Here is a 15,178-nt window from a genome sequence, read left to right as displayed (position 1 = left end):
AGTTGTCATGAACACATCTGTCCATCAGAGTGCTGCTGTGCCTCCTGTTATCATTAATGGACGTCTCTTTAAAATGACCGCTCAGAGAAGAGGAGTTCTCATTTCTCTAACCGTTTCCACTCCTCTCTCCTCGGTTCCCCTCCTCAGTCCTCCGCTCGCATCTCCTGTGGGCGGCACCAAGACTTGAGGAGAGGAGTCGAGGAGGGGAAATTCGAGTATTGAGAAACCTCTTGTGAGTGTTGCACGGCCAGATACGGCTCATTTGACTCAGATAAGGAAATATGTGATACATTATGATGTGATATGATGTGATATGAATAATAATGGGACACATCGACGTCTGCACTCACAGTGCCGCTGACTGTAGGCTACGTAATGTTACTTTGATCCGGTTACTTATGTTGTGGCAGATATTTAATTAAGCTTTCTTAACATAATAGTATAATAATAGTTATAATAGTCCAATTGCTCTGAAGATGGGAGGTGATATTCTATTCATTTTCACGTTCACACAATCAGTGATTTTGGCCTGCCGAATTTCCTGCAACGGAAGTTTAAACTGCATTTCGTCCGCACACTGAGCTCTTATTGGTCAGCAGGCGTGGTGCTTTCACTGTGTTGATCTCTTATCCTGGAACCTATCCTGCTTCGGAGCACAGACTACGTTCCAGGATAAGTCACCATGGAGATCTAGCCCGCTAAAAAGTGAACCAGCTTCGTAGTACCGGAAATCCCAGAAGTTATCTTGCTAAACGAAAATCCTGCTTCGCGGTATACCCCCCAGGTTAGCCGCACAGCATCAGTTACCATGGAGATCTAGCCTGCTAAAAAGAGAACCAGCTTCGTAGGACCGGAAACCCAGAGTTTTCCCTGAAGTTAGCCGGCTAAACGAAAATCCTGCTTCGTAGTATTACCCCCCTGAGCTAGTTATCTCTCTCAGTCTGACAGCAGAGGAATCTCCCTCCACCTTGTTGTTGAAACAGCTCCTTATATCTGTTAGAGCAGCTAGCTAACAAAAAATCAACTAATAAATGATGATATCTTATAACAGGTGAAACTACCTAGTTGTATATAAAGTTATCAAAAACCCCATCTTTACCAAGTGCAACATCGAAGTGATGAACACAATAATGCATCAACTATTATAATAAAAAAGAAAGAAATATACATTGAAAGATTAAGAATTAATATTTATATCATTTTAAAATTGTCCAATCTGTATAATAAATAATTATGTTATTTTAAGGAAATTACTGCAAATACTTTTGGACTTTTAATGGAATAAGATTTTTATTGGAGGTCTTTTACTTTTAACTGAGTATATTTACACTGCAGTATCGCTTATTTACTTAAGTTAAAGTAGCAATACTACAACACTGTGTGTATACACAAATATAAAGTCCATGAATCCAGTTTACAATACTTGAAACAAATCTGAAGCACACATAACATACTGTTGTTTTCCACATTCACTGTGGTTTCTTTATTGTGTTACAAAATACAAAAACTGTTCATCTGGATACAACAATATCATTATTTTGGACCACATTAAAGATGTAAACAAACTTGTAAATGTGTCTGACACACCGCAACATTCATCTGTGTGCATTTTTATGACAAACTGTATTCAAACTTCTCAATCACAGCTGATGCAATGTGAAATGGAAGTCTCTCCTGCTAATGACTTAAGAACAGCTCCTTTTTTCCCTTTTGGATCAAGTAGCTCAAATGTTTTGTCAGGTTCATATTTCTTTGTTTTTTAAATCGGTGAATAGGTGAAAAGCAAACATGTTGGTAGGTGATTTTATTTTTGCAATGTTTGTTGTTTTAATATTAATTCCGGCCACAAGAGGCTAAAATACGGTACAGCATGTCGGTTCTCAATAGGAACGAGGGCATTCATAATTACTTTGGAAAACGTTGTCTTTGCAAATCCTTTTTTCCCACATGTTCTTATTTCATAAATCAGGAAAGAAAAACTATTTAGATCAGGCTTAGAAAATGTTTTTGTCATTTGCTTCTAAGGGCTTCTATATTGTATATCGCGCGCTGGTGTGATGTTGCAGATTGGAGGGCAGGAATTTCACAGGAAGACAAGTTAGAATCTTTCTCTTGTGGCGGGTAAACCAACATGTCCTATGACAGTCATGTTACAGTTTCAAAGCCACAACTTTGTGCACTACTGTGGGCTTTTCTTCTGCAAATTGAATCACCAAAAGACACAACTTAAAGACAGAAATAAAACACATAAAATCATAAAATGTAGTGGTTTTTCATCAACACATTTCCAGGTGTTGGACAGTTTCTTGCATAATTGAATACTTTGTATAACAAATTGAGTGGCTACTATTTGGCTTGGAAATACGTTATATGGAAAGTACATATAGGGAACTCCAAATACCTCAACATGATTATTTCTTTTTGAAGGAAAAATGCCACCCCAAAACAACATTTAAATACCATTTAGCGGTTTGAAGTGTTGGCTAATATTGTCAATCTTTTGTGTCATTGTAATATGCACCACTACAATATTCTCATAGTAAAAAGAACATCTGCATTTAACAGAAAACAATTTAAAAGGGTGAAATATGTGAAAAAAACAGAGAGATTATCAAATTAAAGAAAAAATAAACTCTTGGATAATCAGAGGTTTCCTAAAGTCATATTTCCATCTTTTTTTTACCTAGAATGTCCCTTGATACCGTTGCATCATTGTAAGAATATGTGACCATGGCTTTTATTCCCGAATCACTCATGTTTTCTCTCTAATTGCATAACCTAAATCCGCAGGATCTCTAGAGCTCATCATGTCCATAAATGTTATACTCCTTGGCACTGATGTGGCCGTCGCTGTCCTGATCACTCTTGCGGAAAATATCCGCCATAATCTTCTCATAGAAAGCGACGTTGCGTGGCTTCCCACCCTTTTCATACTCCAGCTGCAAGTATTGCTTTACCTGAAGAGAAAAATAATCCTTCAGTATAAATAACAGACATTTATTGTACTATTACAACACTGCTTTTACATAACACACCCCTGTTATGATCTAAAGCAAATAAATGGGTGATAAATAAAACTGTAAATGGTATCAACAGCAGGTCGTCCTCTTCTTCTTCAATGTGCAATAAACAACCCAGATAACATCTTGACTGTTGTGGATGTAAAGAATCTTATCTATATGCCAGCAGGCTATTATAGTGTTGATAAAGTCAATTCTGGTCTTCTTGTAAGCATGTGCTTTGGGGTCGAGCTACATTTTTGATCTCTTTAAAATATTATATTTCCTGGTAGTTTGTAGTACTGACATTGTCATTATATTTTGCTTTTACAATGCTATTTTAAAGAGAGCAAATGCAGTAAATAAATTAAATGTAGTATTTATAGCCTTTTTTTATGATGTGAGATAATAAGAGGACAAAGAAAAATGTAGCCTTTATTCTTTATGAGGTAACTAAGCGAGGTGACTTAAGGTTGGATGTTTCATAACCTTATGCAAAGCCTGTTAATAACATTTTTTTTTTTTTAAACAATTTTGTTTAATTTGTTTTCTTTTTTTTTAATTTAATTTGGAGCAACTTCCACAAAACCCAATTCCCCCCCCCGGGATAAATAAAGTATTCTGACTCCCATTTGAAGTGGCATCTATTTCAGATAAGGGCTAACCATGAAAGGAGAACATTCTTATAGATAAATCTCGTCACAAGCCAGTTATTACCCAGACTCCTGAGCTGGTTAGTCCCACCATGGTTGGTTATTAGAACCTTTTCAGTCTGAGCTACTTCCATGATAATCACCATCTTGTGAATTATAGTCACCTCTTCCTTTGTGAGACTTCTGTCTTCATCCAGGTCCATCATTTTGAAGGCCTCCATGCTGCGGGGCCCCCTGGATACAGAGTACACCTCCACCTCAAAGACCACCGTGGCATTGGGCGGCACTGGGTCTATTTGATCAGGAGGAGGAAACAGCACAGGGAGAATTAGGAAGCAGGAATGAAGCCATAATTATCACTCAGAATAACTGATCATCATTGAGTGTGATTGGGAATTTCAGGAAGAATGGGAGCCGGTGGTTCTGTACATTTTCAGACTTTGTGATGAATTTAACAGAAATCTTACCAACTAAATAAATGATAAATGCATAACATCGTATTGATTTGTTTCAAAGAGCTACAAAATGTAAAGACCCATAAGAGATGTGGCGTTGATCCAGCAAGAGAGGAACATAATGTTACTAGAGCAACATGCAGTTAAAGCTGTTATTATTTAATAAGAAAAAGACAAGAACATGAAGCCCCCCCACAGCTGTTTCAGCCTTGGATAGGTTTACATGTAATGCAGATTGATGCAGAACCATTGAAAACAAACAACATTTTTTTTTTTTTCCATAGCCAAAAAGTTGAATCAAGTGATAGTAGAATCCCAGAAAGCGGAACCAGATTAAACCAGAGGGCATTTATGAATACTAACATTTGTAGGAAATGAACTAGGTAAAACACTGATAAGCTGTTTTGATGCATGCAAGACAGAACGAGAGGAAGTAGAGACCTTTAAACCTTGGTGCATGCTTACAGTAACATGCCATGTGGGGATGAGTAGCAAACACTGAGAGGGATGTGATGCCCTTTCAACTAAAGAGCTGTAAAAAAGACAAGACAGGATGAACAAACCATCCAGCAAAAACATATAACCACAGAGATCTGTTTGAAGGACTGTGTTGGGGCTATATATTCATTTATTTATGAGTTAAAAATGTATTCTCTGTTTATTGCAAATGTACCTTTTTATTCATTGTAATTTAGGAGTAGGTGTTTTATTTTGAAAGTAGTTTTGGACACCTGGGGCGTATACTACGAAGCAGGATTTTCGCTTAGCCGGCTAACTTCAGGGAAAACTCGGGGTTTCCGATCTTACGAAGCTGGTTCTCTTTTTAGCAGGCTAGATTCCCATGGTAACTTATGCTGTGCGGCTAACCTGCCCCGGAGCAGGTTAGGTTGCAGGCTAAGAGCTCAACTCAGTGAAAGCACTGCCTGCTGACCAATCAGAGCTCAGTGTGCGGAGTTTAAAGCGATCAAGTCATATTACAGGAGAAAGGAAATACAGAAAAGCTGCCGATCCAGGAAAGACGGCCGGCAAAAATCACCGACTGTGTGAACGTGAACATTAATAGAATATCACCTCCCATCTTCAGAGCAATCTGACTATTATAACATTAGCGTTAAGAAAGCTTACTTAAATATCTGCCACAACATAAGTAACCGGATCAGAGTAACATTAAGTACAGTCCACGCGGCATATCACATCTTAATGTATCATATTTCCTTATCTGAGTCAGCTGAGCCGTATCGGGCCGTGCAACACTCACAGCAGTGGCGCAAAAAGTGGGTATGCACTATATGCGACGCATAGGGGCGCCACACCAGTGGGGGCGCCCAACAAGCGATGGTAAAAAAAAAAATTAAATAAAATAAAAATAAAATGGTATTTTCTTTATGTTTCTAAATAGTTTCTGCATTTCCTTAAGGTTTTAAAACATTTTAGAGGAGTAATATGCTAGAGAAGGGCGCCCTATCTCATAAGATTCCATCATAGAATTTTGACATAGAGGAGGGAGCACGAGCAGGGACGCCGTGAACACTGAGGAGCAGGCGCTCGTTGTGAGTTAACGTCAAAAAGAAATCATGGATAAACCAAAAAAGCGGTCGGGGGCAGAAAATAGAAAAAGAAAGAGGGAAAAGGAGACGGCGTGTCAAGGGATGCGACAACAGCTAAATAAGTGGATGTTGAAAGGCAACAGGTAGGAATAGGATGATTTAAAGTGTGACGTCTGTCTGTGCTTGGAAATATTGACTGGCTAGCGTATGCTAACACTGGGCATGTAGCAGCCAAAGGTGGGTGGGTTTATGGCTAGCTTAGAATATGCAAACCAATGTTGCTGCGCCAGCGCTGACATGGAAAGTATGAGGTAGCATGTACAATAAATGACAAGAATCTGGAAAACATAACTAATGCAATAACTCTGGTTTATCATGGAATCATGCACACATTTGCTACCAAATAAGAGGCTTGCAAATGTCAGTTCATGTTAACAGACTGTTCTCAGATTGGCTAGTGTTTGCTAACACTAGCAGCTGAAGTGTGGTTTACGGCTAGCTTTAATGCAAACCGATGTTTCTGATAGCTACATTTAGATTTTGGTTAAACCCCATGCATGTCACGTCCAAATTGTATTAAGGTAAAATAACAACTGGTAAATATAAGGTAGCATGCACAATAAAGGTCAAGAAGCTGGAAAACATAGCTAACCATGGAATCATTTAAATATGTTGTGCTGCCATTAGCTGTCTATGTTAGCTATGCTGTCAGACATACAGGCTATACATCTGTTTGGTGACACAGAAGCTGTTATTACAGGGTCACATCTCTTTACAGGTCTGTGCTAAGTAGCTCTCCGTATTTGTTCTTTTAAAATTCAAAATGTGAATGTACTTTCAACAGCAGCACAACCTTACACGGCATAATAGTGTTTTTTATTTGTTCTTTTAAAATCCAAAATGTGAATGTACTTTCAACAGCAGCACAACCTTACACGGCATAATAGTGTTGTTTTTTTTATTATTAAGTTGCCTTATCACTGGGCTGATATAATAATTTAATTTAGACAGCTGCTTTAACAGTGAATTCATTTTATTCAGGTGTGAGGATGGTGGCTCAGGAAAGACAGGGGAAGGCAACAGGTAGGTCTAACATTAGGTGTAAGTGTAGGGGTCTTGATACCAACAGATTCATTTCTTAATATTATTTTAATATTATTAATAAGGAAAAACTAATATGGAAAATCTATTTCATAATGTTTGTTTGACAATATATCTTAGTGGAAAAGAACACAGGCAAGGAGTGAATGAGACAGACATGAGGTCGGCGATGGCATCAAGTAGAGATGAGACCAGTGATGATGTCAGGTAGTAGGAGTTCTATTAGTTTGACCACACAAAACTCAATGTCCAGTATGGTTTGAAGTTCTGTTGACCAACCTATTCACTGTGTCCTTTTTGGGGATAATAGTGCAGACAGAGATGGAGAGCCACTCACCACAGAGGTGGAATTCGAGGAGATTGTCGAACCGAGAGGTGACGATGAGGTGGAAGAGAATGTCGAACCGAGAGGTGAAGATGAGGTGGAAGAGAATGTGGAACAGAGAGGTGAAGATGAGGTGGAAGAGAATGTCGAACCGAGAGGTGAAGATGAGGTGGAAGAGAATGTGGAACAGAGAGGTGAAGATGAGGTGGAAGAGAATGTCGAACAGAGAGGTGAAGATGAGGTTGTGGAACAGAGAGGTGAAGAGGAGAGGGCTGAGTCAAGGCCTTACTCAGAAGATCCATCAGACTGGCCACCACCACATCAGATTGGGGACTCATTTAGGCAGTGTGTTGTTGAAAATGGCCCACACAAATGTCCTGATGGGCCATATCCAAGATCAGAGAAGTCTAGAAGGTGTTTTTCGAAAGCGTATTGTTTTCGCACAATGTCAAATGGAGAGAAAGTTGCACGAGATTGGTTACTGAATAAGGTGTATTGTTTTGCGTGTAAACTTTTCGGTGGAGCTAGCGTTGTTGACACACGCTTTGTGGTGGGATATAATAACTGGCAGATTCTTTCAAAAACGCTGCAGCACCATGAAACCAGTGGTTTACACATCAACGCGTATCTTTTGTGGAAAGAATTAACATCTCGCTTACGCCTTGGTAAGACAATTGACAGTACCTTGCAAAAAGCCATAGAAGCTGAAAAGGCACACTGGAGAAGCGTGTTAACGAGAGTGATCGATTGCATACTCTTTCTCGCAGAAAGGAACTTGCCACTGAGGGGGAAGAATGCTACATTAGGAGATCCTAAAAATGGAAATTTTCTGGGTGTCCTTGAGGTCATAGCACGATATGATGTCACACTAGCAGAGCATCTTAGAAAGGTAGCGGCTAAAAAAACCACAGGATATCTTTCCTGGTGCACTCAGAATGAATTTTTAGATTCAATTGCAGACTGTGTACTTGGTAAAATTTGTGCCCAGGTCAAAGCCTCCAAGTACTTTGCTGTGGAGTTGGATTGCACTCCTGACATTTCAAAGCAGGAGCAGGCCTCAGTCATAATCCGGTATGTTCATACGGACGACAAAAAGAAAGCCACCATCAATGAGTCTTTTGTTGGCTTCATAGTTGTGAAGGACACAACTGGTAAAGGTCTCACAGAAACACTGACTGGGGTGCTGGATAGCCTGGGGTTGGAGTTGAAGAATTGTAGGGGACAGAGTTATGACAATGGCTCGAATATGAGAGGTATACACAAAGGTGTTCAAGCCTTGGTGCAGCAGAAGTGTCCAGAGGCACTATTTATCCCCTGCTGTAGCCACAGTCTCAACCTTCTCCTATGTGATGCTGCATCATCAAACAGAGTGTGTCTTACCTTTTTTGGCACTATCCAGAGACTGTACACCATTTTTTCAGCTTCGGTGAAGAGGTGGGATATCCTCAAAGAGTTTGTGGACATTACTCTAAAGCCTCTCAGTGAAACCAGGTGGGAGGCGAAAATAGACTCTGTCAATGCTGTGCGTTTCCAGTTAGGGGGGATTCTTGACGCTTTGGAAAAGCTTGAGGAAGTGGAAAAAGACGGCAAAACAGTCTCAGAGGCAAAGTCGCTCTCTGGCGAGATTGTTACCATGGAGTTTCTGATGTGCCTCTTGATTTGGTATGATCTATTGTCAGAGATCACGTTTGTTAGCAAGGCAATGCAAGCAGTGAACATTTCGATGGACACTGCCATAAGGATGATCGATTCTCTGAAAGAATTCTTCTGTAAGTATAGAGAGGAGGGGTTTCAGAAATCCCTTGACATTGCACGCAGACTAGCCATTGAGATGGATGCTTCCCCTGACTTTAAGGAAAGACGTTGCAGAAAGCAAAAGAGATTTCATGGAGATGATTCAAGCACTGGCCATTTTGAACAGGAACCTGAGACCCATTTTAGGTGCATGGTTTTTAATGTTATTGTTGACACTGTAATTCAGGAGTTGTCTGACAGATTTTGCAATCTTCAGCTTGTGTCCGAAAAGTTTAAGTTCATTTACAAAATGGAACACATGACAAAAGCTGAGTTGGAGGAATCAGTGACAAGATATGCACTGGCTACCGATGATGTTTCAAGGGATATCATTCAGGAAATTTACCCAGCAAGCCGTCTACTTAGGGGGCATGAAAAGGCTCTGGATAAACTAAATGTCCTCCTACAGGAGAACCTTGATTTGGTTTTCCCAAATCTGACAGTAGCCCTGAGAGTTTTCCTGACAATGCCTATGACAGTTGCCTCTGCCGAGAGATCATTCAGCAAGCTAAAGCTGATTAAAACATACCTTCGTTCCAACATGAGCAATGATCGCTTAACCCAATTAGCAGTCATTTCAATTGAAAACAGTGTGGCACGAACTGTTTCATTCGATGCAATACTAGATAAATGGGCAAGTGCAAAGGCACGCCATGTTACGATTTAGTAGCAACTAAAGAGTGCTCTACTACAATCTCAGGTAGCAACATTGTTACATAAGCTACATCATTTTTTAATTTTTTTTATTTATTAGCTTATTTGTCAGGGGCCGTGTACAAGACAGTTCAGGTACCAGAGTTAGCTATAAAGTGATTTACATCTGTGGTTGTTGTTAACAGAGTGTGTTCTAATGGATCTTTGTAAGCTTACTTTTGCATTTTAATGTTTTAATGTTTTATGTTGCATTGATTATAATGATTGTAAATGTGTAAATTTGTTTATTATTTAATGATGGTAGACCTACAGTCGCTGATATGCTTTAAAATAAACCCTTATTATTTAAAGGCCATGTCCAGCAGACTTATTTATTTATTATTACTATATATATATATATATATAATATATATATTTATCCTGGATAAAGTGTTTAAGTCATGGATGTTTAAAGTTTAACGTCTTCATATGTGTCTAATTATATAGTTGACTTTTCATTCAGGAAGTATGACGCTGCGCTGTCAGTACGCATGTCCATGTTTGTGATTGGTCGAATGCTCCAAATACCACCCCTTTCATGTGAACGCGCACATAACTAGATGGGACACGGCTGGCTTGAGCAATCCACTTGATAACCCGTGTCGTAGTACCGTTTAGAGAGAGCGCGTATGTTTTGGATTAGGCCAACCGGCTAACTCAAACATATCCAGGTTAGGTTGAACCAGCTTCGTAGTACAGGCCTCAGGACTTGGATAATTTCCCCTGCTTTTTAACAATGTTTTAGTAGAAACAACAATATTTACATAGTGTTTTTTCTTTAAACTTTATTCCTTTGTACGACAATGTATAGAAGATTTTGTACAGGATATACACCTAAACAAGAATATTGTCGTTGTAATTTTTGATTTAGTCATTATGGTGCCAAAAATGTTGGTGTTGTCATTTTATTGCTTGAATATATTTATCTGTTAAAGGTGGGGTATGTCAATTTGGAGAAACCAGGGGGGTATACTACGAAGCTGGTTCAACCTAACCTGGATATGTTTGAGTTAGCCGGTTGGCCTAATCCAAAACATACGCGCTCTCGCTAAACGGTACTACGACGCGGGTTATCAAGTGGATCGCTCAAGCCAGCCTTGTCCTATCTAGTTAGGTGCGCGTTCACATGAAAGGGGTGGTATTTGGAGCATTCGACCAATCACAAACATGGACAAGCGTACTGACAGCGCAGCGTCATACTCCCTGAATGAAAATATATAATTAGACACATATGAAGACGTTAAACTTTAAACATCCATGACTTAAACACTTTATCCAGGATAAAAGCCACATAGCTGCACCTGCAAGGTGAATACAGCTGGTAAAAGAAAAAGTGTTTGAATGCGTACATTAACAGGTTTATGATATCACTGCCCGACACGAGTGGATCTGACTTTAATTACATTTGTCTCGAGTGTTTCGTCAACTTAATGTGTTGCTTAAAATAATACTTCTGCATACAGTATGTGACACTGTGAGTGTTGCACGGCCAGATACGGCTCAGCAGACTCAGATAAGGAGATATATGATACATTATGATGTGATATGCCGTGGACTGTACTTAATGTTACTCTGATCCGGTTACTTATGTTGTGGCAGATATTTAAGTAAGCTTTCTTAACGCTAATGTTATAATAGTCAGATTGCTCTGAAGATGGGAGGTGATATTCTATTAATGTTCACGTTCACACAGTCGGTGATTTTTGCCGGCCGTCTTTCCTGCAACGGCAGCTTTCTGTATTTCTTTTCTCCTGTAATATGACTTGATCGCTTTAAACTCCGCACACTGAGCTCTGATTGGTCAGCAGGCAGTGCTTTCACTGAGTTGAGCTCTTAGCCTGCAACCTAACCTGCTCCGGGGCAGGTTAGCCGCACAGCCTACGTTACCATGGAGATCTAGCTTGCTAAAAAGAGAACCAGCTTCGTAGGACTGGAAACCCCGAGTTTTCCCTGAAGTTAGCCGGCTAAGCGAAAATCCTGCTTCGTAGTATACCAACAATGTACTGTAGAACATCACAGTAACCAACAATGTACTGTAGATAATCACAGTAACCAACAATGTACTGTAGATATTCACAGTAACCAACAATGTACTGTAGATAATCACAGTAACCAACAATGTACTGTAGATGATCACAGTAACCAGCAATGTACTGTAGAACATCACAGTAACCAAGAATGTACTGTAGAAGATCACAGTAACCAACAATGTACTGTAGATATTCACAGTAACCAACAATGTACTGTAGAACATCACCGTAACCAACAATGTACTGTAGAAGATCACAGTAACCTACAACGTACTGTAGAAGATCACAGTAACCAACAATGTACTGTAGAACATCACAGTAACCAACAATGTACTGTAGAAGATCACAGTAACCAAAAAAGAAAGAACCAACCGAAAAAACCCATTTATAGCTAAAATATCTTAAATAAACCAACATATCTTTCTTAATATATATAAGCTTGATGCAGTGTAATTACTAGTTTGACTATACTAGATATTTTATATACTTATTAGATATATATTTGCAGGGGCGCCGTAAGGGGGTGAAAAGTTAGAACGATTCTAAGGGCCCGCGACTGACAGGGGCCCAAACAATTCTAGAACATTAAGAAAAAAATGTTTAAGTAATCAATGTGATATCTTTTCATGGGGCCCAAAATCCCTGGTGGCGCCCCTGTATATTTGTAAGACCCTATGGCTTTGCAAACTGGAAGAACTACAAATGTGGTGCTGATTTATACAAAGAATGTGTCTTGGCATTGCACCTTAAAAACGCAACACAGATGAATACAAATAGACAAAAGTAAGGTAATAATCATCATTTGTATTATTATTGTGGCGGCTCGAAAGTAGACGAGAATAGCCGATTGCAGCTGGGGAGGTCTCAAAAAGCTTGCCTGAAGTCGGACAGCTCGGAGTCGACTTGACTCGGTTTGCAATGGCGGGATTTGCGTTGCCGTTCTTCGTTGCAGATGAACAATTATTATATCACTACAAATGAATGACTTAAGTGTCTGTTCATTTTAAAACAAATCAATACAAGGGGGGTTGAATCCTACATGTAAAAGACAGAGTGACTTATTACTTTGCAAAACTACTTCCGTCAGTGGTCTGGACCAGTTTGCATTTATAAAGAATGCACAAATGTGTTTAATCGTTAATGTCAGATATGTACTAAGTAAATACATTTGTTCCGGCTTAAGATTAGATTCAACTTTATTGTTATTGCACAGATTACAGGTACTGAGACAACGAAATGCAGTTTATCTTCTAACCAGGAGTGCAAAAAGCAGTAAAGTGAAAAGTAATGTACACAATCTACAGAATAACATTTAGAATGAATTGAAGGATGAATAAACAGTGAGGGGTATGAACAACAGGACACAGGAGTGGTTTAAATAAACAGGGTTTTTTATTTACCCAAAAGTCCACAGAAAACATCATAAACCAATCATTTCTAATAACTAGGCCTATAAAAGAGGTCAAAAGAAAATGCTTCAAAGAAATATGACATCAACTTAACACTTAGGTGTTAACTCAACAAACTGACCTGCTACAATGAAAAACCAAGGAACCTATATAGTGGCTTGGCCAAACCAAGTTGAAACCAAGGGATAATTAATAGTAAACCCAATTCCCCCCTTTAACATGAAAGCAGGTGGTTTGTCCCAATCTGTCCCAATTGGCTCCTTGCAGTATTTATGAGTCCTCAGCGCAAAGGGCCATGCCATGTATTATCTAAGAATAGTGATAATGTATTTGCCAAACAGTGCCTTTTGTTGTGTCTCGTGAAATGTGTTGGTTATGTTTATATATTATGTCTGTCATTTCACGTTTAGTAAGGTTTTCATGTTTATTCACGCCATGACAGGTCTGTCTATTTATGTCATTGATCTCTAGTTAAGTCCCTGGCCCTTACTCATTTCATCAAATCCCCCTCCTCGACTCCTCGACTCCTCGGTCCTCCGTTAGTGACCCGGAAATGAATTTCAGCGCGCCATGTTGAAGGACATCTAATTTCTCTAAATGCACTTTGAGGACCGAGGATCGAGCGTCGAGGAGACTCTCTGGAGGAACTATAACCGAGGATACACTGATGGGTCCTCCATGGTCCTCCACGGCTCCTTCGTGGATGCATTTCCGGGAACAGAGATGTTTCAAAGAGTCGTGACGCACGGCCGGACTTATCTCAGCCAATGACAGCTCTGCATGCATCCCCTGGATATTAATTTATTAACTGCTTTCATTGCGACGCAATGTTTACAGTGAGAACAGCTGTGAGGTCTGTGCAGAAAACAGAGCAGTGTGTATAATATATATCACTCAGTATAACAGGCCTACTCTCTTTATTTCATTTAGTTTAGTAGATATCTACAAACAAAGCGTCGATATTTTTCTAAGACTATTTAGTGCTACACATAATAAAATACACAACGGCTGTAGCCAGTTTTAGAAGCTATAGGTTTGTGTGTGTGTGTGTGTGTGTGTGTGTGCGTGTGTGTGCGTGTGTGTGTGTGGTGTAGGTGTGTGTGGTGCAGTGTGTGGGTATGCAGCGGATAGACAGGACTCAGTTGGCCGTAATTTATTTTCCTCATTGTAGCGACCAGAGAGAGAGGGGGGGGGGGGATATATCCAGTCTCTGATAGTGTTACGTTATTATGAGAGTGCTCTGTTTGATTCTGAAATTGTATATATTTATATAAATATGTGTGTGTAAGTGTGTGTGTGTGTCCGCATCTGTAGCCTGTTATTGTCTCATTATATATTATATTATATTATTCACTGTGAATGAATTAAAAGTAAATATATAAGTGGTCATGAACACATCTGTCCATCAGACAGAGTGCTGCTGTGCCTCCTGTCATCATTAATGGACGTCTCTTTAAAATGAACGCTCAGAGAAGAGGAGTTCTCATTTCTCTAACCGCCTGCTGCTTCCCCTCCTCTCTCCTCGGTTCCCCTCCTCGGCTCCTCCGCTCGCATCTCCTGTGGGTGGGACTAAGTCTCGAGGATAGGAGTCGAGGAGGGGAGTCGAGGAGGGGAGTTAGAGAAATGAGAAAGGGCCCCTGTGTTTCATGTCGTGTCTCGTTTTCCATTTCCTGTTTCATTTTCTACTTACCTCTTGTCTCTCATTTCAGGCCCTGTTACTTCCTCCCTTTTTGTGTTTTCCCGCCATCGTCAGTGCCTGCCCCGCCCCTGATTGTTTACACCTGTTCCCACTCACCTCATGTTTAAATAGTCCTGTCTCCCCCCTGTCCTGTGTCAGTTCCTGTTTGTTCCCACATGTGGTCGTGCCAGGCCTCAGCAAATAATCTTGTCAGGTTTTGTTGTTTTGTTAGTTTAAGTTTATTTTAGAGGGATTTTCTTTTCAATGACATTAAAAAGAAAATGTTTGTTACATTCAAGACTGTGTCTCTGGGTCGTGCATTTGGGTTCTCTAGTTTGTGTCGAGGTTGTGACACCTTTTCAACTACAGCACGTCTCTAAAATGGCTTGGCAGAAGAAATGGCTTCATATTCTTTGTGTTTTGTTATCGACACTGTTTTAAAAATACAATCTCCATGTTTTTGGATATTAATATCGATTGTTTTATGGATGAAA

The 15,178-nt window shown here is 39.7% G+C and overlaps 2 protein-coding genes across 2 annotated transcripts in view; one reads left to right on the top strand and one right to left on the bottom strand.

Moving 5' to 3' along the window:
- Nucleotides 1–1,451: 1,451 nt before the first annotated feature.
- Nucleotides 1,452–15,178, bottom strand: part of fkbp7 (FKBP prolyl isomerase 7) — a 34,684-nt gene continuing 20,957 nt past the window's right edge. The window contains exons 3-4 of the mRNA XM_079662848.1: nucleotides 3,817–3,944; nucleotides 1,452–2,957 (exon numbers count right to left, since the gene is read on the bottom strand). Of these exons, the coding sequence (XP_079518974.1) occupies nucleotides 2,796–2,957; nucleotides 3,817–3,944 (290 nt within the window). The 3' untranslated portion in view covers nucleotides 1,452–2,795. The remainder of the gene's footprint in view (nucleotides 2,958–3,816; nucleotides 3,945–15,178) is intronic.
- LOC307028085 (zinc finger MYM-type protein 1-like) lies at nucleotides 3,965–9,997 on the top strand. Its single transcript, XM_079662847.1, has 4 exons — nucleotides 3,965–5,797; nucleotides 6,696–6,737; nucleotides 6,876–6,962; nucleotides 7,066–9,997. The coding sequence occupies exons 1-4, from the start codon at nucleotides 5,682–5,684 to the stop codon at nucleotides 9,539–9,541; spliced, it is 2,721 nt and encodes a 906-aa protein (XP_079518973.1). The 5' UTR covers nucleotides 3,965–5,681; the 3' UTR covers nucleotides 9,542–9,997.

Source organism: Notothenia rossii, assembly GCF_949606895.1.
Source record: "Notothenia rossii genome assembly, chromosome: 2".
Lineage (NCBI taxonomy): Eukaryota > Metazoa > Chordata > Actinopteri > Perciformes > Nototheniidae > Notothenia > Notothenia rossii.
Note: the sequence above shows the minus strand (reverse complement) of the source record. Positions and strands in the feature narration are given on the sequence as shown.